This window comes from Lepidochelys kempii, chromosome 28 (assembly GCF_965140265.1).
Source record: "Lepidochelys kempii isolate rLepKem1 chromosome 28, rLepKem1.hap2, whole genome shotgun sequence".
NCBI lineage: Eukaryota > Metazoa > Chordata > Testudines > Cheloniidae > Lepidochelys > Lepidochelys kempii.
This window is the reverse complement of record NC_133283.1, coordinates 893053-920394: the sequence shown is the minus strand read 5'-3', so window position 1 is coordinate 920394 and position 27342 is coordinate 893053. Positions and strand designations below refer to the sequence as shown.

Below are 27342 nucleotides of genomic sequence, written 5' to 3'. Positions count from 1 at the left end.
CCTGCCCCAGGGGCACCTCTCTGGCCAGCCAACTGTTTCCCAGATTCCCCTTCACGGCGCCCCCCAAGAGAAGGGCCTCTCCCCTGACGGGGGTAAAGTGGCGAGGTTCCATGGATGGTCACAGAGCTATTCCGGAGCCAGAGATGCAACCTGGGGCTCAGGAAGAAGGAGCCAGGTGGGTCCTCCGGGCCTGGGTCTCCTTGGCAGCCATCCTAGGCAAGGGGAATCCTCGCCTGCCCCCCAGCTGCCCGCCCTGGGGGCGTGGCGCCGCGGGGAACTCACCTGAATGTCGTTGTGGGGGTTCCAGTCCGAATCGAAGATGACCACCGTGTCTGCGGTGGCCAGGTTGATGCCCAAACCCCCGGCCCGGGTCGAGAGCAGGAAGCAGAACTGCTGGGCCCCGGGAGCTGGGGGAGAGATAGCACGGGTCACCCGGGGGAAATCCCAGCCTCCCCGCATGGGCAAGAACCCGCCCCCATCTGGAACCATCAAAGCTCTTGCTGTCTGGGACCATGACCCTGGGCACTGGTGGGACTGGGGCAGAGGGGGCCAGGTTGGAATCTCCTCCCTGACGAGAGCAGGACGCTAACGAACCAAACTGGCCGCAGCTGCCAAGGCAAGTCTCTGCTACAGCTGACTTCCCCCAACTCGCCACAGGGGGGCTCTCGCTGGCCCGGGCCCGGGCTGCGGGGATCATGGGGCCCAGGCCGGAGGGGTCAACTCGCAACGTCACTGTCACTCGGCACCACCTCCCTGGGCAGCACCTGGCGCGATGGGCCCCCGATCTTGGTCAGGGGGGTCTGGGCACGGCCCGGCACGACGAGGCCCCATTCTCAGTCAGGGGGGTCTGGGCAGCAGGATTCGTACCGTTGAATCTGTCAATGGCTTCCTGCCGCAACGTCCCAGTGATCCCACCGTCGATCCGCTCGTACTTGTAGCCTTCGTAGTCCAGGAAATCCTCCAGCAGGTCCAGCATTTTCGTCATCTGAACATTCAGGGGAGATGAGGGTGGTCAATGCTGGGCTCCGAAAACAGGGATCCCTTGCCGGGCACTGAGATGCAGCCACCTCTGGGGCGGGGCGGCTAGTTACCCAGGGACCCCTCACCCGGCGCTGAGATGCGGCCACCTCTGGGGCAGGGCAATTGGTTACTCAGGGACGCCTCGCCCGGGGCTGAGATGCAGCCACCTCTGGGGCAGGGCAGCCCCTATTTAACCACCCCTGGCCGTGCAGGAGTTTCAGACGGGACACGAGGGAGGCTGCTGTATCCGTCTGAGAGGGGATCCATCGGGCAGGATGGAATTGCCCAGGGCCGGAACGCCCCAGGACGCCTGGGTTTGCGCCCTCCGAAGCCTGGTGCGGGGTGGTTAATGACCCCGAGGCATTTGGGCATCAGAGGAAAGACACCACGTACGTGTCACCTGCACGAGGCTGCGAATTAACACACAGGCCCCGGCCGACGCCACCCGCGCCGGTCCCTCGGCCCGCCTCACCTGAGAGAAGATCAGCACCCGATGGCCCTGCTCCTTCAGCTTCCGCAGCATCTTCTGTAACAGCATCAGCTTGCCGGAGGATTTGATGAGGGCGCCGCCCTCATAGGCACCGCTGGGCAGCTTGGGGGATTCCTGGCGAGGCCAAGATGGCAGCTGTTCAGCTCCGAAAACGCCCCCGTCATGCCCAGGCAGGGCCGGGGCTGATTCCGGGCACTGCTAAGGGGAGATCTTAGGGACAGATCCCAGCGGAGGGCGGGTAATGGGACGGCGCCCAGCCCCAAATCCTCAGCCACCCCGCCGGAAACCCCACAGCTTTCCTCCCCATGGCGGCTAACGCCTTACGCTACTCGATGGTGATTCTTCGCGTCCCTCTCCCAGCCCCGACAACTCGTCTCCGTCGCCCCCAATGAAAGATTTTCCCTCCCCCACCACGTTGGTTTTTAAATCAAATTCACTCGTTTTCTGCCCCCCTGCCCCCAGGCTGCTCCCGCTAATCTTCCCGTCGTTCAATCCATGCTCGGCATCAAAACGCCGTGGACGTTGTAAAATCCTTTCCAACGTTTTAAAAAAATGTTTCCATTTTGATACGTTTCTTTCAAAGGATTCTTTCCGGACCAAAATCGATGCGAAGTCGTAGAATGCATCCATGGGGCCTAATCTGCATATAAAGCTCCACCCAGCTTCATTGACTCCGCCTCCTGGGTCCAAGCCCTTCCCTTCCGGGATGAACCATGGTCTGCCTGACACCCCCACACACACGCCTTGGACGGGCAGGATGTATCAACGCGCCCACACCCTCTGGGGTACACCGGGGTCTCCCCAGACTCCTCTGCTCCCCCGGGACAGGTGGGACGTTACCAATGGGCCCACATGCTCCGGGGTACACCAGGGTCTCCCCAGACTCCTCCCCAGCGACGGGCGGGACGTACCATCGCAGCCACAGGGAAGAGGTAGGGGTGGTTACAGCACTTCTTGAGGTCCATCATGATGTTGAGCAAGGAGACCTGGTTGCCGCCTCCCCGGGAGTTCAGGGCCTCGAAGTTGCGGGTCAGGATGTATTTGTAGTATTTCCTGAGCAGGGAGCGGGAGGGAGGGTGAGGCTGGGCCCTGCCACTGCCCCAGAGCCTGCTCCCCAGCAGTGTGGAAGGGCAGAGAGTCCTGGCTCCCAGCCCCCCTGCTCTGACCACTAGACCGCTCCCAGAGCCGGGGAGAGAACCCAGGAGTCCGGGCTCCCAGCCCCGGCCCCTGCTCTCACCACGTACCCCAACACACTCACACAGTGCCAGGCAGGGAACGGCTCTCCAATCCCATCCACACCACATCCTATGCCCCTATCTCCGATGCCCGCCACTGAGCCCCCCGCCCCACTCCCTGCCCCACCGCGCCCCCCGAGCGCCGCCCTAACCCTCCCCCAGACAGAGGCGGTTACTTCTGCATGGGGCTCAGCTCCACACGCACGATCAGCTCCGTCTTGGCCGGCATGTTCTTGAAGACGTCGGCCTTGAGGCGCCGCAGCATGTGAGGGCCGAGCAGGTCGTGCAGCTTCTTGATCTGGTCCTCCTTGGAGATGTCGGCAAACTCCTCCAGGAAGCCCTCCAGGTTACTGCGGGGACAGGCGGACGGAGCCGGGTTAGCCTGGGCCCCCCGCCCCGGCAGCATTGCCAGCCTCCCTGGCCGGGCCCGGGCCAACCTCCCGGCATGCAGCACCGCCCCATGCCAAGCCCCGCCAGCCCCCGCCCTGCAGCACGGCACCCCTCTGGTGTCCCCAGCCCTATCCTGCTTCACTAGGGGGATTGGACCCAAGGGGCCTGGGGTCTCACATCCCCAGCAGAGCACGCCACCGACCCTTGCTGCGCTGCCACGGGTGTGAGGTCCCATACTCCTAGGGGTCATGAGGCGTGACTTTCCTACACCCCCCCACGCCAAACCAAGCCAACCAAGGTGGGGTGATGCCCAGGCAAGGTGGAGGCAAATCGGGGTGGGAGGGGTCTTCTTGAAGGTGCGGGGCACAGGGTGCATGTGCCAGAAAGGAGGGTGGAGTGAAATTCCCAGCACGAGCCCGTGTCCCAGCTCCCTTAAGGGCCCCAGGGGGTCAGGGAGGGGGATCTCCCAGCACGAAGCCATGTCCTGGCTCCCTGCGGCGCCCCAGGGGGTCAGGGCAGGGGTCTCGTGTGGGGCAGCGGGGGGCTGACGTACTTGAAGCGCTCCGGCGTGAGGAAGTTGAGCAGGTGGAAGAGCTCCTCCAGGTTGTTCTGCAGCGGCGTCCCCGTCAGCAGCAGCTTGTGGTCAATCTTGTAACCGTTCAGCACCCTGAAGAACTGGGAGGGGCGCGGGGGGTGTCAGAGGCTTGCAGCCCCCACCCCACTCCTCCAGACACCAGTGGGGGCAGCCCAAGGGTGCTGTGCAGGGAGCTCAGAGAGCTTGGCAAGCCAGCAGAGAAAGAGCTGAAGCCCCCAGCTCCCACTGCCCTCCTAGAGCCAGGGAGAGAACCCAGGAGTCCTGGCTTCCAGCCCCCCTGCTCTAACCACCAGCCCCCACTCCCCTCCCAGAGCCAGGGAGAGAACCCAGGAGTCCTGGCTCCTAGCACCCCCTGCTCTAAGCACCAGCCCCCACTCCCCTCCCAGAGCCAGGGAGAGAACCCAGGAGTCCTGGCTCCCAGCCCCCTGCTCTGACCCACCAGCCCCTGCTCCCCTCCGGCACCTGGGGAGAGAACCCAGGAGTCCTGGCTCCTAGCATCCCCTGCTCTAAGCACCAGCCCCCACTCCCCTCCCAGAGCCAGGGAGAGAACCCAGGAGTCCTGGCTCCCAGCCCCCCCTGCTCTAAGCACCAGCCCCCACTGCCCTCCCAGAGCCAGGGAGAGAACCCAGGAGTCCTGGCTCCCAGCCCCCCCTGCTCTAAGCACCAGCCCCCACTCCCCTCCCGCAGCCAGGGAGAGAACCCAGGAGTCCTGGCTCCCAGCCCCCCTGCTCTAGCCCCCCAGCCCCCACTCCCCGCTCCATGCCGGTACCTTGGACTGGTTGTTCTTCAGCCGATGAGCCTCGTCCACCACCAGGCAGGCCCAGCGGATGGAGCCCAGCGCCGCCTGGTCGATGGTGACCAGCTCGTAGGACGTGAGCAGCACGTGGAACTTCACCTGAGCTTCCCTCTGCAGGGAAAGGCCGGGCCGGGTGAGTGGGTGGAGCAGCAGCCGGGCCGGGACCCCCGCCGGGGATGAGCCCTGGCGGCTAACAAGCCGGGGACCCCGAGCCACGGGCAGCCCCATCAGTGATCCCCAGCCCCGCTCACACCCTGCGCCTCCCCAGCCCAGCCTCAGGGCCCTGCAAGCCCCGAGCACGGTGAGCCGCGCTTCCCGCCCGGAGACACAGGCACAGGAAGGTGACAGGAGCTGACAATAGAACCCAGGAGTCCTGGCTCCCAACCACCACCCTGCTCTAACCAGTAGACCCCCACTCCCCTCCCAGAGCCGGGAGAGAACCCAGGAGTCCTGGCTCCCAGCCCCCCCTGCTCTAACCAGTAGACCCCACTCCCCTCCCAGAGCCGGGAGAGAACCCAGGAGTCCTGGCTCCCAGCCCCGCCTGCTCTAACCACCAGCCCCCACTCCCCTCCCAGAGCCGGGAGAGAACCCAGGAGTCCTGGCTCCCAACCACTACCCTGCTCTAACCAGTAGACCCCACTCCCCTCCCAGAGCTGGGAGAGAACCCAGGAGTCCTGGCTCCCAGCATCCCTGCTCTAACCACCAGACCCCCACTCCCCTCCCAGAGCCGGGAGAGAACCCAGGAGTCCTGGCTCCCAACCACCACCCGGCTCTAACCAGTAGACCCCACTCCCCTCCCACAGCTGGGAGAGAACCCAGGAATCCTGGCTCCCAGCACCCCTGCTCTAAGCACCAGACCCCCACTCCCCTCCCAGAGCCGGGAGAGAACCCAGGAGTCCTGGCTCCCAGCCCCCCCTGCTCTAACCAGTAGACCCCACTCCCCTCCCAGAGCTGGGAGAGAACCCAGGAGTCCTGGCTCCCAGCATCCCTGCTCTAACCACCAGACCCCCACTCCCCTCCCAGAGCCGGGAGAGAACCCAGGAGTCCTGGCTCCCAACCACCACCCGGCTCTAACCAGTAGACCCCACTCCCCTCCCACAGCTGGGAGAGAACCCAGGAGTCCTGGCTCCCAGCATCCCTGCTCTAACCACCAGACCCCCACTCCCCTCCCAGAGCCGGGAGAGAACCCAGGAGTCCTGGCTCCCAGCCCCCCCTGCTCTAACCACCAGCCCCCACTCCCCTCCCAGAGCCGGGGAGAGAACCCAGGAGTCCTGGCTCCCCTGCCCAATGAGAATAACCAGGCACACGCAGCTCAGGGCGGGGGGGGGTCCTCACCTTCATCTTGAAAGCCTTCTTCCCGCCCTTCATGGCGTTGTCCTCGAAGGAGAACTCGTTCTCGCGGATGATGGAGCGGCTGTCCTTGTCGCCCGTGTAGGTCACCACGTAGAACTTGGGCGCCCACATCTGGAACTCCCGCTCCCAGTTGATGATGGTGGAGAGCGGGGCGCTGACCAGGAAGGGGCCTTTGGTGTGACCCTGGGCAGAGAGAGACACCCAGGGGGTTAGGGGGCAGAGAAAAGAGTGGCTGGTTATACAGGGGCGCCGAGATGCGGCCACCTCTGGGGCGGGGTGGCCGGTGACCCAGGGACCCCTCGCCCGGCGCCGAGATGCAGCCAGCTCTGGGGCGGGGCGGCCGGTGACCCAGGGACCCCTCGCCCGGCGCCGAGATGCAGCCAGCTCTGGGGCGGGGCGGCCGGTGACCCAGGGACCCCTCGCCCGGCACTGAGATGCGGCCACCTCTGGGGCGGGGCAGCTGGTGACCCAGGGACCCCTCGCCCGGCGCCGAGATGCGGCCGCCTCTGGGATGGGGCGGCTGCTGACACAGGGACCCCTCACCCGGCGCCGAGATGCGGCCACCTCTGGGGTGGGGCGGCTGGCTCTTTCCCCCGGCGACGTTACCTCCTTGTAGAGGGAGTAGAGGAAGACGATGGTCTGGATGGTCTTGCCCAGGCCCATCTCGTCGGCCAGGATGGTGTCGGTGCCCTGGGCCCAGGAGAAGCGCAGCCAGTTGAGTCCCTCCAGCTGGTACATGTGCAGGGTCCCGCCCGTGGAGGTGATGAACCGCGGCTGGGTCTCGTACTTCACCGTGGGCTGAAGGGCGAGAGAGGGAGCCGGTGATTGGGGGGGGATGTCTCGCTACCGACCTCCCGCGGCTGGCTCCGGGAACAGCAAGGGACCGCCCCGAGCAGAGCTGGGAGCCTGCTGCCTTCAGAGTGAGCCACGGGACTCAGGAGTCCTGGCTCCCAGCCCCCCCTGCTCTAATCCACCAACCCCCACTCGCCTCCCAGAGCCGGGGAGAGAACCCAGGAGTCCTGGCTCCCAGCCCCGCTTGCTCTAAGCACTGGCTCCCACTCTCCTCCCAGAGCAGGGGAGAGAACCCAGGAGTCCTGGCTCCCAGCCCCCCCTGCTCTAATCCACCAACCCCCACTCCCCTCCCAGAGCCGGGGAGAGAACCCAGGAGTCCTGGCTCCCAGCCCGCTTGCTCTAAGCACTAGCCCCCCACTCTCCTCCCAGAGCCAGGGAGAGAACCCAGGAGTCCTGGTTCCCAGCCCCCCTGCTCTATGCACTAGCCCCCACTCGCCTCCCAGAGCTGGGGAGAGAACCCAGGAGTCCTGGCTCCCAGCCCCCCTACTCTAAGCACTGGCTCCCACTCTCCTCCCAGAGCAGGGGAGAGAACCCAGGAGTCCTGGCTCTCAGCCCCCCATCTGCTCTAACCCACCAGTCCCTGCTCCCCTCCCAGAGCCGGGGAGAGAACCCAGGAGTCCTGGCTCCCAGCCCCCGACCCTGCATATATCCCACAGGGGTTGCTGCTCAGTTGCACACACAAAACCACAAAAAAATCACAACTCCCAAATCACACAACCTGCCCCATCCGCAGACCAAACTCACGCCAGCTCCCCAACCCTGAGCATGCAACTGACACACACACCTGCCAAGCCGAGATCCCACAACGACCCAGGCCCCAAGTCACAGGCAACACCCACAAAAATCACAACCCCGCCCCTCCACACGCAAACGTCCCCAATCGCACACAACTGCTCCCCTGATCTGGTGTCCCCAACACACAGCCACACCAATCTAACACACTCACACAAGTATCACGCAGGCTTGTGCGTGGGCACACGTAGCCACAGACAACCATCACACACAGTCAGAACCCCGCATGCTATCATGCCGCAAACCCCGAGATCGGACACACTCAAGCAGGAAGGCGCACACAACCACAACAGATCCACACAACCACAACCCACGGCGGCAGCCACCCTCACTGAAACACACGCAGCCAGGGCCAATCACATACGTACAGGTGGGCACGGACAGAAATCCACCCCGGCACAACCCCACTAACGACAACCCCACACCCTGCCAACCAGTCACACACAGTCACAACCCCACGCCGCAACTGCTGGCGTCTACAGGCAGACACGCACAAAGACACCAAAATCCACCCCACCACACCCACAGCAAACCAGGCTCAAGTGACCACGGCCGCAAATGCGGGAACAAACAGACGTGCGACAGGGCGGGCCCACCCCATGGATCACGCACTCACAACGCTCCAAAGCACCCACACACACACAGCAAACCAGCCAGCCACAATCACAACCCCACGCCGCCACCACATGAATTAGTGCACGCACAGGCGGGTGGACACAGAAATCACAAATCACAACCCCCAGGCCCAGCGATTCAGAGCTCTCTCATAGACACACACACAAAGTCAGTGACCCACCATCCCACACACAAATCTACACACACAAACACACACGGAGTCAGTTACCCACCGTCCCCCCCACACACACTCCTATCACCGAGCCCCATCCAGTTCTCCACCGGCAGGAGCGCCGGGAGGCCGAGTGGCTCTCCATCTCAGCCCTTTCCCCCAGGGGGGAAGCCGAGGGGGCCACGCCCCGGGGCTCCCCAGCCGGCCCCCCATGACGCTGCTTTGCCGGATCCCTGCCACTCCAGCTCCCGGGCGCCTCCAGCATCTGGCTCCCCCTCCCTGAAACCGCTGCCCTGGGGCGTGGCGTGGGGGGGGACACACACTCACGTCGTTGGTGGGGGAGTTCGGGGGGCCCTCGGCCGGCATCTCTTTCTTCTTCTTCTTGTACTTCCGGGGCTGGGCCGGGTCCTCGCCCATGATCAGCTCCCTGGGCGGGTGAGAGCAGGATTAGGAACCGACCCGACGGTGCAGGGGGCGAGGTAACCGGGGCAAGGTAACCGGCGGCGAACGGGACAGACCGCAGGGGGGCCCCGGCAGCCCCCGCCGCAGCAGGGAATGGACGAGGCGAGCCGCCCCTGGCTGGGAAACGCCCCCCAGTCCCCTCGCCCCGTAAACGGATCAAGCGCAGTCCCGAAGCCGGTTCGGTTTTTTTGTTCCCGAGCTTCGCGCCGCCGAAAATCCTTCGCCTTGTTTCAAGCCGAAACCCGGGGCCGGCCGGTTTCCAGCCACCCCCTTCTTGGGGCCTCGGGGCTCAGGATTTCCTCCCCGCGCCCCCCTCCGGCGCCGCCCCCGCGGGTACCTGTGCCTCCAGTAGGCATGCTTGTGGAAGTCGAAGTCGGGGATGGCCAGCTCGTCCTCCTCCCACGTGGACTGGTCGTAGGGCAGGTCGCGCCACTTCACCAGGTAGTGGTAGTTCCCCTTCTTGTCGATGCTGCCCGGGGAGGGAGCCGGTGAGGGACACCCAGATGTGGAGACCCCCAGGGCCCCGGGGCAGTGAGGGGGGGCGGACTGGGACACCCCCAGGGCCCCGGGGCAGAGCGGGGGGCGGACGGGGACACCCCCAGGGCCCCGGGGCAGAGCGGGGGAGCGGACGGGGACACCCCCAGGGCAGTGAGGGGGGGCGGGGGGGGACACCCCCAGGGCCCCGGGGCAGAGCAGGGGGCGACACCCCCAGGGCAGCGTGTGGGGGCGGGCGTGGGCACCCCCAGGGCCCTGAGGCAGCACAGGGGGCAGAGGGGGCACCCCCAGGGCCCCGGGGCAGCGCGGGGGGCACCCCCAGGGCCTCGCCCCGGCCCACCTGTGGTTGATGATGCGGTGGATGGCCATCCACTCGGGCTTGATGCCGTAGCGGTAGAAGCGCTCCTCCATCTGGGCGTAGAGCGGGTCTTTGCTCTTCCGCTTCTCGCTCTTGCCGTCGTCCTCGCCGGAGCCGTAGTCCAGCGGGGGCGGCTCGTCCATGTCATTCTTCCGCTGGTAGTTGCGATACATCACCAGGTGGAAGATCTCCAGCTGGGCGCCCGGCGGGCCGGGGAGGGAAGAGGAAAGGGGGGGTGAGGCGCTTGGGTATGCCAGGCTCTGCACAGACCCCCAGGCACCCCCCCAGCCCACACACGCCCTCCCCCCCGCCCGCCCCGGAGATCTACCTGCAGTTCCTTGGCCCAGGAGCAGTGCCAGTAGGACTGGCCGACCCACTTGACGAAGAACTCCCGCTCCGAGCGCCCCTGCAGCGGCTTGGGCGAGGGCTCGTCCGGGTCGGCGTCGGGCGGCCGGGGCACCAGCACGGGCGGGGGCGGCTCCCCCCAGCGCCAGTGCAGGATCTTCTGCACCCGGCCCTTCAGCACGGGGCACTGCGGAGGGGACGGAGGGGGAGTCAGGCCCGCCGCGCTCCCCCACCCGGGCACCGGGTCCCGCTCGGATTCAGCGCCGGCTCCCCCCGGTCCCCGCAGGGTCTGCTGCCCCCTTGCGCTCTGGGCAGGACTCCACTTCCTGTCCTAAAAGGGCCCTGTTAGGTTTGGTCATCCTCTCTCAGAACAGCTGATGCGCCCCGCCCCAGAGGTGGCCGCATCTCAACACTGAGCAAGGGGTCCCTGGGTAACCAGCCGCCCCGCCCCAGAGGTGGCCGCATCTCAGCGCTGGGCGAGGGGTCCCTGGGTAACCAGCCGCCCCGCCCCAGAGGTGGCTGCATCTCAACGCTGAGCAAGGGGTCCCTGGGTAACCAGCCGCCCCGCCCCAGAGGTGGCTGCATCTCAACGCTGAGCAAGGGGTCCCTGGACAACCAGCCGCCCTGCCCCAGAGGCGGCCGCATCTCTGCTCAATTTTTGCAGCTCTCCCCATGCCCATGAACTCCACGTCTCTCTGGGATCCCACGGGATGCTGCACAATGCAGAGATCTCCACGCCGAGAGGCGGAGCTGAGCCTGGGGCACCAGACAGTGCAGGAGGGGGCCTGGCTCTCGTCCGCCTGGGCGCCCTACCGTGCAGCGGGGGCAGAGCCATTCGCCGTTGGGGATCTCGGGCAGCGGCGGGTTGAGGCAGTGGATGTGGTAGGAGGAGATACAGGCATCACAGCACAGCAGCTCCCCGCCGTCCTTGCAGACCCGGCAGTACTCCATGTGGTCGTCCTCCTCCTCCTTCTCGCCTTCCTCCTCCAGCTCCTCCTCGTACTCCTCGTCTTCCTCCTTGGCTTCCCACTGCACCCCCTCCTTCTCCTGCGGGGGGAGCGAGGCAGCCGGTCAGACGGGGGCGGGTGCCAAGCGGGACGCACGCGCCCAGAGACCGGACGCCAGGCGCGGGACAGGCCCCCGGCGGGACGCACACGCCCAGAGACCGGACGCCAGGCGCGGGACAGGCCCCCGGCGGGACGCACGGGCCCAGAGACCCGACGCCAGGCGCGGGACAGGCCCCCGGCGGGACGCACGCGCCCAGAGACCGGACGCCAGGCGCGGGACAGGCCCCCGGCGGGACGCACGCGCCCAGAGACCCGACGCCAGGGGCGGGACAGGCCCCCGGCGGGACGCACGCGACCAGAGACCAGACGCCAGGCGCGGGACAGGCCCCCGGCGGGACGCACGGGCCCAGAGACCGGACGCCAGGCGCGGGACAGGCCCCCGGCGGGACGCACGGGCCCAGAGACCCGACGCCAGGCGCGGGACAGGCCCCCGGCAGGACGCACGGGCCCACCAGAGACCCGACGCCAGGGGCGGGACAGGCCCCCGGCGGGACGCACGCGCCCACCAGAGACCCGACGCCAGGGGCGGGACAGGCCCCCGGCGGGACGCACGCGCCCACCAGAGACCCGACGCCAGGGGCGGGACAGGCCCCCGGCGGGACGCACGCGCCCACCAGAGACCCGACGCCAGGGGCGGGACAGGCCCCCGGCGGGACGCACGCGCCCACCAGAGACCCGACGCCAGGGGCGGGACAGGCCCCCGGCGGGACGCACGGGCCCAGAGACCAGACGCCAGGCGCGGGACAGGCCCCCGGCGGGACGCACGGGCCCAGAGACCCGACGCCAGGCGCGGGACAGGCCCCCGGCGGGACGCACGGGCCCAGAGACCCGACGCCAGGCGCGCGACAGGCCCCCGGCGGGACGCACGGGCCCAGAGACCCGACGCCAGGCGCGGGACAGGCCCCCGGCGGGACGCGCGCGGCCAGAGACCCGACGCCAGGCGCGGGACAGGCCCCCGGCGGGACGCGCGCGGCCAGAGACCCGACCCCAGGCGCGGGACAGGCCCCCGGCGGGACGCGCCCACCAGAGACCCGACGCCAGGCGCGGGACAGGCCCCCGGCGGGACGCACGGGCCCAGAGACCCGACGCCAGGCACGGGACAAGCCCCCGGCGGGACGCACGGGCCCAGAGACCCGACGCCAGGCGCGGGACAGGCCCCCGGCGGGACGCGCGCCCACCAGAGACCCGACGCCAGGCGCGGGACAGGCCCCCGGCGGGACGCACGCGCCCACCAGAGACCCGACGCCAGGGGCGGGACAGGCCCCCGGCGGGACGCACGCGCCCACCAGAGACCCGACGCCAGGGGCGGGACAGGCCCCCGGCGGGACGCACGCGCCCACCAGAGACCCGACGCCAGGGGCGGGACAGGCCCCCGGCGGGACGCACGCGCCCACCAGAGACCCGACGCCAGGCGCGGGACAGGCCCCCGGCGGGACGCGCGCCCACCAGAGACCCGACGCCAGGCGCGGGACAGGCCCCCGGCGGGACGCACGCGCCCACCAGAGACCCGACGCCAGGGGCGGGACAGGCCCCCGGCGGGACGCACGCGCCCACCAGAGACCCGACGCCAGGGGCGGGACAGGCCCCCGGCGGGACGCACGCGCCCACCAGAGACCCGACGCCAGGGGCGGGACAGGCCCCCGGCGGGACGCACGGGCCCAGAGACCGGACGCCAGGCGCGGGACAGGCCCCCGGCGGGACGCACGGGCCCAGAGACCCGACGCCAGGCGCGGGACAGGCCCCCGGCGGGACGCGCGCGGCCAGAGACCCGACGCCAGGCGCGGGACAGGCGGGACGCAAATGGCCTGCACAGATCAATACCCTCTTTCAGAGGAAGCTTGACTCTCTTCTCTACAAATTCTAGCATCCTGCCCAGGGAAACCGAGTCAGGCCAGCCAGCTTTTCAGCAGCCGCTACCCCTCTGGGTCACCGCGATCACAAGTGAGACGCCTCACAGGGCACCGATTTCTCAGGACGGACACCTGTAAGTAGCACCCAAAACGCACCAGTCCCTTCTGGGAAAGGCGGCGGGGGTCTCAACAGGGCACAGGGATGGTACCTAGGCGGGCAGGGGGTCAGGGAGCGAGGGGGGCGGCCAGGAAGGAACAGAGGGCGGCTTACACAGTGGGGACAGCTCCATTTGCCCTCGGGCGCCTTGTCGAGTTCGGGGTCCAGACACACCAGGTGGTAGGCCCTGGGGCAGGTGTCACAGAGGATGATCTCGCCGCCCTGTTGGCACACTTCACAGTAGTCCTGGTGGTCCGTCTCGTAGCCGTCCACCTCCTCCTCGCCAGCCACTGGGAAGGGACGCAAAAGCAGACACTGCAGAAGGCGGCGCCCAGACCCCACAGGCTGCTGCACCTCCCGCCCCACACGGGACGCACCGTTCCCGCAGGCCAGGAAACGGATTTCCCGTCCCGCAAAGACTTCAGCAAGGTCGGGATCCCCACCCCAGCCGGCCCGGCTTGAGCCAGGGCAAACAGCTCAAAAGTTCACCAATAGCTGCGGCCTGACAAAACTTTCTCTTTTCCCCACTTTGGGCCAATCGAATTTCTAAACCTTCTGGCGAATTTCTAAATCTTTGGTTTCAACTTGGACCATTTCCCAACTTTTCTTTAAGTCTAATTAGCTCGTTTCAAAACCATTTGCAATTCTGACCGGTTTTCCAGCAGAAAATGCGCATGCTTTCGACCTTTTTCAGTCCGATGGGCTTGAAATGGGCCTGATTTCCACCTTTCGGGATCTAATTGGCTTACATTTCAAAACTAGTCACGATTTTGACTAGTTTCAAGGTTGAAAATATTCCCAACTTCAACCTTTCCCCAGTCTAATTCATTAAAATTTCTAAACAAAACGGCATTTCGAAGCAGAAAACAGGAACGTTTTGTTTCCACAATTTCAAGCTTTCTCCCGTCCCAAGAACATTTTTGAGAGTTCAAGTTTTAAAAGTTGTTTCAGACCAGAACTTTTCATTTCGAGAGTTTCAAACCCCTCTGCCTCGGGTTCTGGTTCGAGTCGGGAAATTCCCCAAGCCCGACCTGTTCTGAATGCTTTCGGATTTCACAAGTTGGCACTTTCCGACGATGAAGAAACGATTCATCAAAAGATTCCCGTTCAACTTTATTGTCTGTACTAGGAGCAGAGGAAGTCTGGCTTGACGGAGGACATGGACACTGCCCAGCTGCGTTAAGTCACTTCCTCCGTCTGTGCCTCGGTTTCCCCACTTAGCCTCTATCTATTCAGGGCTTCTCTACATGCTACTTAACTAAAAAAAAAAATTATTGGTAAAAAAAACCCCATTTCAAGTGTGACATTTACGAAAACAAGCTAGAAACCCACTGAACCAGGACACAGGAGAACTGGGTTCTGTTCCCAGCTTGGCATTGGGCAAGCTGCCTCCCTGTGCCTCAGTTTCCCTAACTCTAAATGGCCATAATGATACTGATCTCCTGTGGAAAGCACTCTGAGATATGCTGCTGGAAAGCGCTAGATAAGAGCTAAAGTCTGTTATTATAGGAACTAGACACACTCTGGTTCAACCACTTGAATTCCTTCAGGGAAGCATCGCCCAGGAGGTCAGACGAGAGACCACGATCCCCCCTCCTAGCCTTGGAACAGCTCGTCAGGGCGGGGGACAGCCTCTCACCATGCGTCTGCGCAGCGCCCAGCACCACGGGGCCCCGATCCTGGATTGGGATTGTGGAAATCGCTGTAACACAATAACAAGTCAGAGTCTGCAGCTGTCGGACCCACAGGCTGGCTCGGGGGGCAGTGAATGGGGCACGGGGCCTTTCCATTTTAAGGGGTGCCAGAAGATGCTACCTGACCCCCTCAGACAGCTCATGCCCTGAAGCATGGAAGTGGATGGCTGACAGCCCAGCTTGCCTATCTTGGGGTCCTGGACTCATGCTCGTCAAGTATTTGACTACCATGCATACTGCACTGAGTAACAGTCGTAAGCTACTGGGGCCTTTTTGCACAAGCCGGGGCGAGCTACATCTTAGGGACTGCTGCCCCGGGTCAGACCATCTACCCCGGTATCCCGGCTTGCCCCCTGGCGTGCAGGCTCTGACCCATGGGCCCAACTAGCCCGGTATCCCAGCTCGTCCCCTGGCATGCAGGCTCTGACCCATGGGCCCATCTAGCCAGGAATCCCGGCTCGTCCCCTGCCGTGCAGACTCTGACCGATGGGCCCATCTAGCCCGGTATCCCGGCTCGTCCCCTGGCATGCAGACTCTGACCCATGGGCCCATCTACCCTGGTAACCCAGCTCGGCCCCTGGCGTGCAGGCTCTGACCCATGGGCCCATCTAGCCCGGTCTGGTACAGTACAAGCCCCTCTGCTGCAAGCCAGCAACAACCAGAGCATCTCTCAATTAATTTCAGCCCACAGGCTGTCATTTCAACGGACAGCACTGCTCCACCCCGGGTGTAAAAGCTCCTCCTACTCCTAGAAGTCCTGCCCCTCTGTGAAAGCTCCTCCCTCTTCTAGAAGCCCCGCCTTAGCGTGAAAGTTCCTTCCATCCCAAGAAGCCCCCACCCCGGTGTGAAAGCTCCTCCCACCCCTGGAAGCCCTGCCCCTGGCATGAAAGCTCCTCCCACCCAGAGAAGCCCCGCCCCTGGCATGAAAGCTCCTCCCACCCAGAGAAGCCCCGCCCCTGGCATGAAAGCTCCTCCCACCCTGCTGCCACGGCCACGCTCACCCTTCTTCCTTTTCCTGCCAGGCCGGCCCCGCTTGAGTTTCTTGACCCGCCCCGAGCTGTCGGACCGCACCGAGGAACTGTGGACACTGGAGTTGTCGACGTCAGACTCTTCCTCCATCTCGCCCACCTCGTCACTCTGAAACACATGCTGTACATAACCATAGTGGCCCTCGTTAGCCGGGGCTCGTCCAGAGGCGCAAAGTGGGGGATGGGGGGGGGAACAGGGACGGAGGGCGGGTCATGCGGCGTCACTGATTCATTGCTGCGGGCGCCCTCCCCCCAGACCCGGCACGGGGGGCAGGGGGACATCAGTGGGACATCAGTGGGACCGAAAATACAGACGTTCACGCCCATGGTTGGGCCACGGATTAGCAGGGCCCCCACGGTCGCACATGAGCCCCCAGACTAGGGAGGCCCCTGCCCTGGCGCTCCGAGGCATCTTTGCCTGCGGGGGAATTGGGGAGGGAAGGCGCTGGAGGGCTCTCCGCTCGCCAGCAGTTTGGCAGGCAGCCTTGCTGGAAAGCAGCCAGGCTCCAGCCCCGGTTAAAGCCAAGTGTGGCTTCCACCACCTCCTCCCATCTGGCCACCTACAGCCCAGGTCAGAGGGTCTGCTGCGGGAGCCAGGGCAGGGCTAAGGCCGAGAGCCCGGGTGAGCTATGCAAGACAGACGCACTCCAAGGGTAAGTCCGCAGTGCAAAAAAAAAAAAGTGGGAATGCTCTGAATGTTGTGTCTAAATGCTGTGTGCGTGTGCCTCAGTTTCCCCCACGTGTTATTGAAAGCCGGGAGGGCGGGTCGTGACAGCACGCCCGGAGGGGAGACGGTGCCCCAGAGTCCTGCCTGGCTCGGTGATGCCAGGGTACGGCCACACTCCAGTGAAAAACCCGCCACCCCCAGTTTCAGAGCTCAGGTCAAGTGACTCGGGCTGGGGGGCTCAAGACCCTCTCCCCGTGCGGCGCGATTCTAAGCCCCACCGGTCATCCAGCACTTCCAATCCCGTGAGCTTGGTTTTCCGAAGTCGGGGGACCGTGCAGAATAACCATGAAGCCAGGGAGGTAACTTCCCAGCCACGTGGGGGCAAACCGAGCAGCCAAAGCAGAGACCTGGAAGGGTGCGTCTACACGGCACATGATGCCCGGGCTGGGACTCAGGTTTGAGCCACGGCCCCTGTGTTCCGTCCGGACGCGGGTCTCCGCGAGCTGTCAGGACTTGGGACACAGGACGCTGCTGGGGCGTGGGTCGGGTGCCCCAAGTCCTAGCCCCGTTATTTTGAAGCGTGTATGCAAGCCGGAGAGACCCAGGTCCAGCCATTGTAAGCTCTGGTTCACAATGCGGTGTAGACGGAACCCCAGCAGAACTTTCTATGCTTTGGATGATGTCCTCCCGGTGCTGCTCGGATGTTTGCTCCAACCCTGCCCTGTCCCCTTCCACAGGCGCCGACTCCGTGGGTGCTCCAGGGAAAAATTAGTGGGTGCTTAGCACCCACCAGCAGCCAAGCTCCTCTCAGCCCCCACCCAACCTCCTCCTCCTCATCCCCACATGAGCGCGCCGCATCCCCGCTCTTCCGCCCACCTCCCAGCACTTCCCCCCCGGCCGCCACCAAACAGCTGTTTGGCGGCGTTAGCACGCTCCAGGAGTGGGGGAGGGAGCGGGAACGTGGCGCGCTCAGGGGAGGAGGCGGGGAAGAAGTGGGGACGGGGCAGGGATTTGGGGAAGGAGTAGGAATAGGGGCAGGGAGGGGGAAGAATTGGGGTGGGGACTTTGAGGAAAGGGTTGGTATGGGGGTGGGGCCTCATGGAAGGGGTAGGAAGGGGTGGGGCCGGGGGCATGGGGGGTCGAGAATCCATGGGAAAGAGGGGAAGTCGGCGCCGATGTCCCCTTCCCTCTCCAAAGCTGGCCCCCCTCCTATCAAAACCCGCCCCCTCAATCCATTCCATGCTGAAAGCCTCAGATAACGCCCGTGGCTGGTCCCTGCCTCGCCTGCTGTCATTTGGGATCATTCTCAGCTTCCCAACCAGGCCCTGGCAGCAAGTCACCAGTCCTCTCCGGCGGGGCCCCGGCATAGCAACAGGAATTATTCGGGAGGGGGGAAAAAAACCCACCCGCTTTTGTGAGAGTTGGGGACCCGGCGTGACCTCCCTCCTGAGCTCCCAGTACCACCCCCGGCTCTCCCCGCACCCCAGCGAGTGTGGCCGGGAAGGAGCGTGGCTTACCGAGCTGCTCTTTTTCCGCTTTCCACCGATCATGCCCAGCTTGATCTTCAGGGGAGCCATCCTCTTCCCTTTCATCTTCCTCTTCATCTCTGGCACGCGAGGGCTCTTGCTCCGCCTTTTGTGACCCGGCCCTTTTGTCAAAGAAAGCGAGATCGATCAAAAGCTCCAAATCCACCTCAACAACAGGCATGGCCGGCCTCCTGTTCCAGAAGGGGAAACTGAGGCACGGGAAAGGGACTTGCCCTAAGTCACAATGCAAGCAGCTGGGGGTAGAACCCAGGAGTCCGGGCTCCCAGCCCCTACCCTGCTGTAACCCACCAGCCCCCACTCCCCTCCCAGAGCCTGGGAGAGAACCCAGAAGTCCAGGCTCCCTGCCTCCCCTCCTCTAACCCACCAGCCCGCACTCCCCTCCCAGAGCTGGGGAGAGAACCCAGGAGTCCAGGTGGGTGGGGAGGGGAATGAGACACGGGGCCTTTCCTCTCCTGGCCCTGAGGTATCATGGGAATTGTAGTTGCAGATGCTCCATGCAGCTATTGTCCTGTATAGGCCAAGGTTCCTGGTCAGACTACATATCCCATGATGCACCATGGTGTTGGAGAAGAGGTGCATCATGGGCAAACCCAGCCATGAAACCCTAACCCTAACCCTAACCCTAACCCTAGCATCCTGGGTATTCTAGTGGTGGGTGCTTCATGAATCCCTTCTCCTCTGTAGTCTGGGGTCCCTGGTGGGACTACATCCCCCATAATGCTCTCCTATGGTCTTCACGATGGAGAAGCAGTGCACTGTGGTAGTCCCTGGCCCTGGTGCATCATGGGAGATGTGGTCCAACCCCCCTCCCTACCCCGACAGGAGACAAGTGGGACGGAAATCCAGGTGACTCACCTTTCCCTTCTTTGGTTTTGGCTTTGCGGATGGGAGCGGGCTGCGGCTCGGTAGCCACGGCCGACACGGCCGCCGACACCTGCTCGGCCACGGCCGCCGCCGCCGCTGCAGCTGCCGCCGCCACAGCCGCAGCCGAGCCCTTGAAGGGGTTGTTGGCGCTGAACTCCCGCCACTTGGCGCCCAGGATGGTCATCATCTTGGACATGGGGATCTTGGGGTTCTTTTTGGCAATGAGAGGCCTGCGTGACATGAGACAAAACCGGGGGGGAAGGGGGGGTGAGATAAGTACGGCGCCGCCTTGGCCTTTGGAAGCAGAGTCCCCCCTTTCACCACCCCCACCCCCCAGATCTGAGCTCCCCCCGCCCGCTGCTGGCTCCCTGCGATGACCAGTAGTATGGGTCACCCCGCTGTTGTGCCAAGAGCTCCCAGGGCTGCTCAACCGCTGCTCTGCCCCAGGCCCCGCCCCGCCTCTTCCCACCACCTTCCGCGCCTTGTTCCTCCCCCCACCTCTTCCTGCTCACACCCCTCCCCCACTCCCCCGCACCTCCTGCACGCCACTGAACAGCTGATCACTGACGGGTGGGAAGCGCTGGCGGGGGAAGCGGAGGAGCTGCCGGTGGGTGCTGAGCACCCACTGTTTTCTTTCCCATGGGTGGTCCAGAGCCGGAGCACCCACGGAGTCGGCGCCTATGCCTTCCCGGGCCTCGGAGTTCGCAGCCACAGAGATGCACAGCCTTTGTTCCACGCCTCTCTGAGCAACGGGCTCAGGCTCTCTGCAGACAGCAGCTCATCTCCGGGCAGCTTCCTCACCCCAGCGCTACCCTCTTGGGCAGATGTGGCTGCGTCAGTTACATTAGCGGCAGTTCGCGCCCAACGCGGATTTGGTTTCAGGCTCTCTGCAGACTCAGGCTGCCTCAGATAACCCGCGGAGTAAAGTGCGTGTTTTCTAGACAACATAAAAGCGCCAGACTTTGGTTTTTCTTTTGAATCTCTTTGCTCCCTGGCCTAGCAAGTTCAGCGTTTCCTGTCACTCGCCAACAGAACAGCCAAAGGTGCTAAGACTTTACGATAATAAACATATTTCTGTGTACATAAAGTTAAAAAAGCATCCAGAGCCTGCACCGATACTAATCTGCACCAGTTCAGGCTTTGCTCGAGACAGTGTTCATCGTGACTCCTATTTTAGAGCGTCGGGACATGGGCACAGAGAAAGGTCCCGGGTGTCAGCAGCACCCAGACCTCCAAAGTCCCAGTCAGGGAGACCCGCTGGAGCTTGTAAGCTAGCAAACCGTCGCATCGGCTGTAGAGTCGTATCGCGACAGAACCCAGACGCCCCAAATCGCGGTGGGAACCTGACCAGGCCAGGTCAGGAACGAAGGGCAAGAGACCACAGCGGTGTCGGCCAGTGCATTGGGAAGCAGGACGCCTGGGTTCTAGTCCCAGCTTGGCAACTTCGAGAGAATCCCTGCCCTGCTCTGTGCCTCGGTTTCCCCTCCCACCCCATTGTTTTGCCTATTTAGGTTGTGAGCACTTTGGGACAGGGACGGTCTCTCTCGCTGTGTGTTTGTGCAGCGCCCTGCACCCCAGAGACCCTGATCTCGGTCACTGGAGGCGGGGGGAGTGTCTGTTCAGTGCCCGGCACAACATGGAAGGAGGATGTTCTTTGTTCTTTTATGTCAACAACCATCTCTGAGTCTGAATAATTTACCACCCTGCCTCCTAATGCACTCGTTAAGTGGTGTGAAGTACATTAGGCAGAGATAATGGAACCTCAGTCACATGGGAAGCCCGACTAGAGAGAGGGGTCAGCTATCAGATAAAACACTGACATCTCTCAAAACCTACTTGAAAGAGGAGGGGCCCTTAGACGAACGCTGGGCAAAAAATTTCCGCCAAAAAACGCCCCCCACGGATTTGGCGTCACCGACGAACATTTTGTGGATTCATGTCGGTTTCGCCAAATTGTTCGCATCACGGGAAAAGAAATGACCCGCCATTCTAGACGTGTCATTTAGAGGGACGGCCCACACCACAGTGTGGTGCTCTGTCTAGGGGACGCAGAGAGAGGTTGAGGAGTTGCTATACCATGGGTCATGGTGTTCGACGCAGAAGTCCCAGGTTCAACCCCTGTTCCCCACACTCAGACATTTAGATGAGATCATCGGACAGGAGAAAGTGCATAAGCACACACAGATGGGATGAAATTTCCCTTCTGGGCAGGTATTTTCTAATAGCAGCTTTATTGCATCTGAACCGTGCAATACTGGCCAGTGTCAAGTCTCATCGGGCTAAACCGAAGGAGCAATTAAATACCCCTCTATGCATCGAGAGTTGAAACAACAGGAAGCTAACGCCCAAAGCAATGCCGATCAAAAGCTAAGGGGGTTTCCATGGGATTGATTTGGTTGCAGTGTGCGTTTGAGAGAGAGAGCGACAGCAAGCCAGAAGAAAGCGAAAGAAAGGCAGTTGTATCCTAGGAGGAGGCCAAGAGACAGAGCTCCTTAGGCCGCAGGGCTGGCGAGAAAGGCGGGCTTAGATGTTCACAGATTCCAAGGCCAGATGGGACCGCTGAGATCATCTGACCTCCCGTATAACACAGGCCATAGGACTTCCCCAAAGTGATTCCTGTTTGAATTGGAATAGATCTCAGGGTGGGAGGGCTGGTGGGGGAAAATCCCATCTTGATTTAAAATTTAAGACTGTGAGTTGGTGGATATTCATGGTAAACAAACAGCATTTCTGACCTCTATCATCCATTTCTCCTCCGAACGGAAACCACCGTCTGGGTTTTAGGAGGGGCAATGCCCCCTCTCTTTGTGACACATTTTTGCTCTGTAGCACACACATCATCTGTATTCCCCTCCTCATTAGACAAACACCCGTCAGGGATGGTCTACTTTTTTTGTTCAATATCTTCATAAATGATCTGGAGGATGGTGTAGATTGCACCCTCAGCAAGTTTGCAGGTGACACTAAACTGGGAGGAGTGGTAGATACGCTGGAGGGGAGGCATAGGATACAGAGGGCCCTAGACAAATTGGACAAATTGGGCCAAAAGAAATCTGATGAGGTTCAACAAGGACAAGTGCAGAGTCCTGCACTTAGGACGGAAGAATCCCAGGCACCGCTACAGACTAGGGACCGAATGGCTCGGCAGCAGTTCTGCAGAAAAGGACCTAGGGGTTACAGTGGACAAGAAGTTGGAGATGAGTCAACAGTGTGCCCTTGTTGCCAAGAAGTCCAATGCCATTTTGGGATGTATAAGTAGGGGCATTGCCAGCAGATCGAGGGACGTGATCGTTCCCCTCTATTCGACATTGGTGAGGCCTCATCTGGAGTACTGTGTCCAGTTTTGGGCCCCACACTACAAGAAGGATGTGGAAAAATTGGAAAGAGTCCAGTGGAGGGCAACAAAAATGATTAGGGGACTGGAACACCTGACTTATGAGGAGAGGCTGAGGGAGCTGGGATTGTTTAGCCTGCAGAAGAGAAGAATGAGGGGGGATTTGATAGCTGCCTTCAACTATCTGAAAGGGGGTTCCAAAGAGGATGGATCTAGACTGTTCTCAGTGGTAGCAGATGACAGAACGAGGAGTAATGGTCTCAAGTTGCAGTGGGGGAGGTTTAGGTTGGATATTAGGAAAAACTTTTTCACAAGGAGGGTGGTGAAACACTGGAATGCGTTACCTAGGGAGGTGGTAGAATCTCCTTCCCTAGACATTTTTAAGGTCAGGCTTGACAAAGCCCTGGCTGGTGATTTAGCTGGGGATTAGGTCCTGCTTTAGTCGGGGATCGGTCCTGCTTTGAGCAGGGGGTTGGACTAGATAACTCCTGAGGTCCCTCCCAACCCTGATATTCTATGATTCTATGATTCTACTCCTGCCATGAGTGCAGGGGACCGGACTAGGTGACCTCCCGAGGTCCTTTCTATGCCCTGGTCGCAGTCTTCAGAACCGTAAAACGGTTGTTATAAAGAGAACGGAGACCAATTGTCCTCCATGTCCGTCCATGGCGGGACAAGAAGGGACTGGCCTAACGGGGGCCAGAACTCTTGAGATCCCTTCCAGCCAACTCACGGAAAGAGCCAATTTGCCAAATCAGACACTAGGTGGCGCTCCCAGCCCAGCTAAAGCCTCGGGAAAAAGACCACGATATCCTGGTTCGGGCCCTAAAGACAAACAGTCATAGAATCACAGAATATCAGGGTTGGATGGGACCTCCGTGCATTTTACATTCTGAGTGGTGGGGGCCCTCTGCAAAGGGGCAGCATGAGTATTATCCCCATTTTACAAACAGGGAAACTGAGGCATGGGGGGCAGAACCGGTTATTGAACCCAGATCTCCTACCTCCCAGCCTATGCTGCCTACCACCCTTGGCTGGGAGTGGGAGGCTGGGGAGTGATCCCCAGCAGTTTTCAGACCCTCAGCCAATCCTCCTCTGAAGCGGATCCGACCAGGTCCCCTCCTCAGCTGAGTTCAAAGAACAGGGCTGGTGAAATGCAACCGCCGGCGGGGGAGCCATTTTGGTGGCATCGCTCCCAAAAGAAACCCCATCCCAGATGCAGAGATGGTAGATTCACAGGCCCAAAGGGATCCCTGTGACCATCTACTGAGAGGCTATCCCAGGGCTGCTCCCCTGATCTCTGGGCCCGGGCGGGACCAAAGTGACACGGCCAAAAGGAGCCGCTAGACCCCCAGCTCTCTCCGAAGGCCTGCGGGAAGACAAGAAAGCCGGCGAGGAGACCCCCAATGGGAAACCCCGAGAAGCTCCAGCTCCAGTCTGAGTGCATTTGCTATTAGGGGAATCAGATCCAAAGGCTAATTAGGCAACTACCGACGCCTTTAATTCCTCCCGGGAACCTGCTGGCAGCTGGCGCGGCTCCTGTCGCTTCAGGCCTGGAATTCCACTTGAATAGACTTGGCGCTGGCTTGGGTTTCTGGGAGGCCCGGAGGTGTTTGCTCACCGCGGTGACCCAGCGCCGAGCTCTCCGTGGCCAGGGCGGCTGCAGGCCGCGCTCTCCGGTTGCCAGGCGGTCAGGAAGCCTTCTTGGCTGCAGATCCTCCCTGGCAAGACTAGGATCTGACTCCAGCCCCCCAGCCCGCCCTCCCCAGCTGGCTGCCGCAAACTCCCTCGTTCAAGGGCACCAGTGTAAACCCTGCCAGATCTGCTGGCTGCTACCCACGGCATTCTCCCGGGCTTCTTGGGGCTGTGCCACCTGGCACGCAGCCCAGGTCCGTACGGATATCCGGGCTGCCGCACCAGCTGGGTCAGGCATGATGGGGGCGGGCTGCTGGGGCGTCATCGGGGTAATGATGGCATGGCACAGCCCGTGTCTCCTGGCTGACCCTCCTCAGGGCCTGGCACAGCGGGCTGGAGAGTGACAGGGGTCAGCAGAGGAAAGACCCCAGCTGGTGTCAATGGGCATCTCTCCATTGCAGTCAATGGGGCCAGATCCCGGCTGGTGTCAATGGGCATCTCTCCATTGCAGTCAATGGGGCCAGATCCCAGCTGGTGTCAATGGGGCCAGATCCCGGCTGGTGTCAATGGGCGTCTCTCCATTGCAGTCAATGGGGCCAGATCCCTAGCCAGTGTCAATCAGCCCTGGCTCCACTGACACACGTTACCGGTCTTCCTGGGGTTCCTTCTCCCCGAACACCTGGTGCTTCCGGGCGTGGGGGGAGCCGAGACTGGATCCACTTCCTCTTCCCGCTTCCGGATCTGCTGGCGGCAGCTGCAGCCAATGGGGTTGGGGCAGAGGGAGATGGCTTGGTCCAGGGATGTGATCAGCAGCTGGGGGCCTTTTCATCCTTCTCCTCCCCAGCCACAGGGCAGGCAGACGAGGGGCAGCACCCCACGGCCAGAACAGAGATGCCGTAGAGCAGCTCCATGCACCCCCATTAGGTGCCACTAATGAGCTCATGACTGTCAGCACCGAACGCCGCAGGCAGATGGAAAGCATCATAGAATCATAGAATATCAGGGTTGGAAGGGACCCCAGAAGGTCATCTAGTCCAACCCCCTGCTCGAAGCAGGACCAATTCCCAGTTAAATCATCCCAGCCAGGGCTTTGTCAAGCCTGACCTTAAAAACTTCTAAGGAAGGAGATTCCACCACCTCCCTAGGTAACGCATTCCAGTGTTTCACCACCCTCTTAGTGAAAAAGTTTTTCCTAATATCCAATCTAAACCTCCCCCACTGCAACTTGAGACCATTACTCCTCGTTCTGTCATCTGCTACCATTGAGAACAGTCTAGAGCCATCCTCTTTGGAACCCCCTTTCAGGTAGTTGAAAGCAGCTATCAAATCCCCCCTCATTCTTCTCTTCTGCAGGCTAAACAATCCCAGCTCCCTCAGCCTCTCCTCATAAGTCATGTGTTCCAGACCCCTAATCATTTTTGTTGCCCTTCGCTGGACTCTCTCCAATTTATCCACATCCTTCTTGTAGTGTGGGGCCCAAAACTGAACACAGTACTCCAGATGAGGCCTCACCAATGTCGAATAGAGGGGAATGATCACGTCCCTCAATCTGTTGGCAATGCCCCTACTTATACATCCCAAAATGGCATTGGACTTCTTGGCAACAAGGGCACACTGCTGACTCATATCCAGCTTCTTGTCCACTGTCACCCCTAGGTCCTTTTCCACAGAACTGCTGCCGAGCCATTCGGTCCCTAGTCTGTAGCTGTGCATTGGGTTCTTCCGTCCTAAGTGCAGGACCCTGCACTTATCCTTATTGAACCTCATCAGATTTCTTTTGGCCCAATCCTCCAATTTGTCTAGGTCCCTCTGTATCCTATCCCTCCCCTCCAGCGTATCTACCACTCCTCCCAGTTTAGTATCATCCGCAAATTTGCTGAGAGTGCAATCCACACCATCCTCCAGATCATTTATGAAGATATTGAACAAAACCGGCCCCAGGACCGACCCTTGGGGCACTCCACTTGACACCGGCTGCCAACTAGACATGGAGCCATTGATCACTACCCGTTGAGCCCGACAATCTAGCCAGCTTTCTACCCACCTTATAGTGCATTCATCCAGCCCAGACTTCCTTAACTTGCTGACAAGAATACTGTGGGAGACCGTGTCAAAAGCTTTGCTAAAGTCAAGAAACAACACATCCACTGCTTTCCCTTCATCCACAGAACCAATAATCTCATCATAAAAGGCGATTAGATTAGTCAGGCATGACCTTCCCTTGGTGAATCCATGCTGGCTGTTCAGCACCGACTTCAGTCCCAAAGAGACCACAGAGGACTTGTTACATTTATATTCCAGCGGCTTGTATGCCAAGATCAGAGTGCGCATTGTGCCGGGCACTGCACAGACCCCTCTACCTGATGGGCACTGCCCAGACCCCCCTGGCCAAGATCAGGGCCCCATCACACCAGGCACTGCACAGACCCACCTGACCGAGATACGGTGCCCACCACCCCAGAGATCCCAACGAAGGTTGGGGCCCTGGCCTGCCAGGCGCCGCACGAGGTACAGTCCCTGCCCAGAAAACTCCCTGTCTGCCCATATAATGGATGGGAGGGGAGACAGAGACCCAGAGAAGGAAGGGGACCCACCCCAGGTCACATGACAGGGCAGGGGCATAAACAGAACCCAGGTGTCCTGACTCCTAGCTGCTGCCTACTGTCCATCCTACAACCTGATTCAATGGGAAATCCAAAGACTCCAGGTCCTTACCTCATGAACTGGCTGAAGGCTTTGTAGTTGGTGAGCGTGTGATAATCCTCCTCGGAAAACACATGGTCCACGTCTTCCAGCCCCCAGGTCATGAGCAGCTGGGCCGAGGATTTCTGATCCACCTGCTGAGCAAGCCAAACGCTCCCCGTTAGCCAGGCAGCCAGCTGGGGAGGAGGGTGGTTTCCTTGTGTTGCCGGGGATCCTATCTAAAGGGGACGATACACCCCTTCCCTCCCAGTGGGAGGCTTCCCAGGATTGGTGCGTAGAGAGGAAGCCTGAGGGACCACCACAGATGCATCCTAAAGACTCTAGTCCTGAAAGATCTTCCACTCTCCTATGTCCCTGCTGGAGACGGGATATAATGGATCTTCCATACTGAATTGCCAAGGATCCAGTAACTACCAGCAAAAGAGAGCAGGGAAAAGAGAATCACAGCGTTCACGGCCAGAAGGTTCTACCAAAATCATGCAGCACGGCCTCCTGTCTATCGCTTGGCCAGTCACGCACTAAGCCCAACAAGGTCAGGGACCTTCCTCCGTTTTCCAGTTCATGGGCAAGTCTGAAAAATCCGGGAACACGAGAATCATGACGGGGTCTGACCAAACAAAGTTTTTCAAAATTCTTGGCATCTCCAAAAAAACCCACCCAACGGTTTTGGGTCGAACGCAACTTTTTGCTCACCCTGAAACATATGGTTTCAATTTCAATCAGGTTTCTTTTCTTTTCTTTTTTTTCAATAAAATGAAAGGAAAGTTTGAAAGTTGTTCCAAAGAAACCAAAAATCAAACGTTTCGTTTGCAAACTTTTTTTGCAA

The 27342-nt window shown here is 61.6% G+C and overlaps 1 protein-coding gene across 7 annotated transcripts in view; it reads right to left on the bottom strand.

Moving 5' to 3' along the window:
- The window catches only part of CHD3 (chromodomain helicase DNA binding protein 3), a 61868-nt gene that overhangs the window by 16066 nt on the left and 18460 nt on the right, over window positions 1-27342 (bottom strand). For 5 of the 7 annotated variants that reach the window (XM_073326778.1, XM_073326780.1, XM_073326782.1 and 2 more), the window contains exons 4-23: window positions 26529-26653; window positions 18836-19074; window positions 17951-18081; window positions 15740-15887; window positions 14567-14746; window positions 13159-13334; window positions 10784-11017; window positions 9954-10157; window positions 9608-9819; window positions 9110-9241; window positions 8638-8737; window positions 6486-6677; window positions 5862-6062; window positions 4500-4637; window positions 3689-3810; window positions 2922-3095; window positions 2422-2563; window positions 1493-1624; window positions 868-985; window positions 283-407 (exon numbers count right to left, since the gene is read on the bottom strand). In XM_073326778.1, coding sequence (XP_073182879.1) covers window positions 283-407; window positions 868-985; window positions 1493-1624; window positions 2422-2563; window positions 2922-3095; window positions 3689-3810; window positions 4500-4637; window positions 5862-6062; window positions 6486-6677; window positions 8638-8737; window positions 9110-9241; window positions 9608-9819; window positions 9954-10157; window positions 10784-11017; window positions 13159-13334; window positions 14567-14746; window positions 15740-15887; window positions 17951-18081; window positions 18836-19074; window positions 26529-26653 — 3225 coding nt within the window. The remainder of the gene's footprint in view (window positions 1-282; window positions 408-867; window positions 986-1492; window positions 1625-2421; window positions 2564-2921; window positions 3096-3688; window positions 3811-4499; window positions 4638-5861; window positions 6063-6485; window positions 6678-8637; window positions 8738-9109; window positions 9242-9607; window positions 9820-9953; window positions 10158-10783; window positions 11018-13158; window positions 13335-14566; window positions 14747-15739; window positions 15888-17950; window positions 18082-18835; window positions 19075-26528; window positions 26654-27342) is intronic. The other 2 variants (XM_073326785.1, XM_073326781.1) reach the window with 2 other exon arrangements.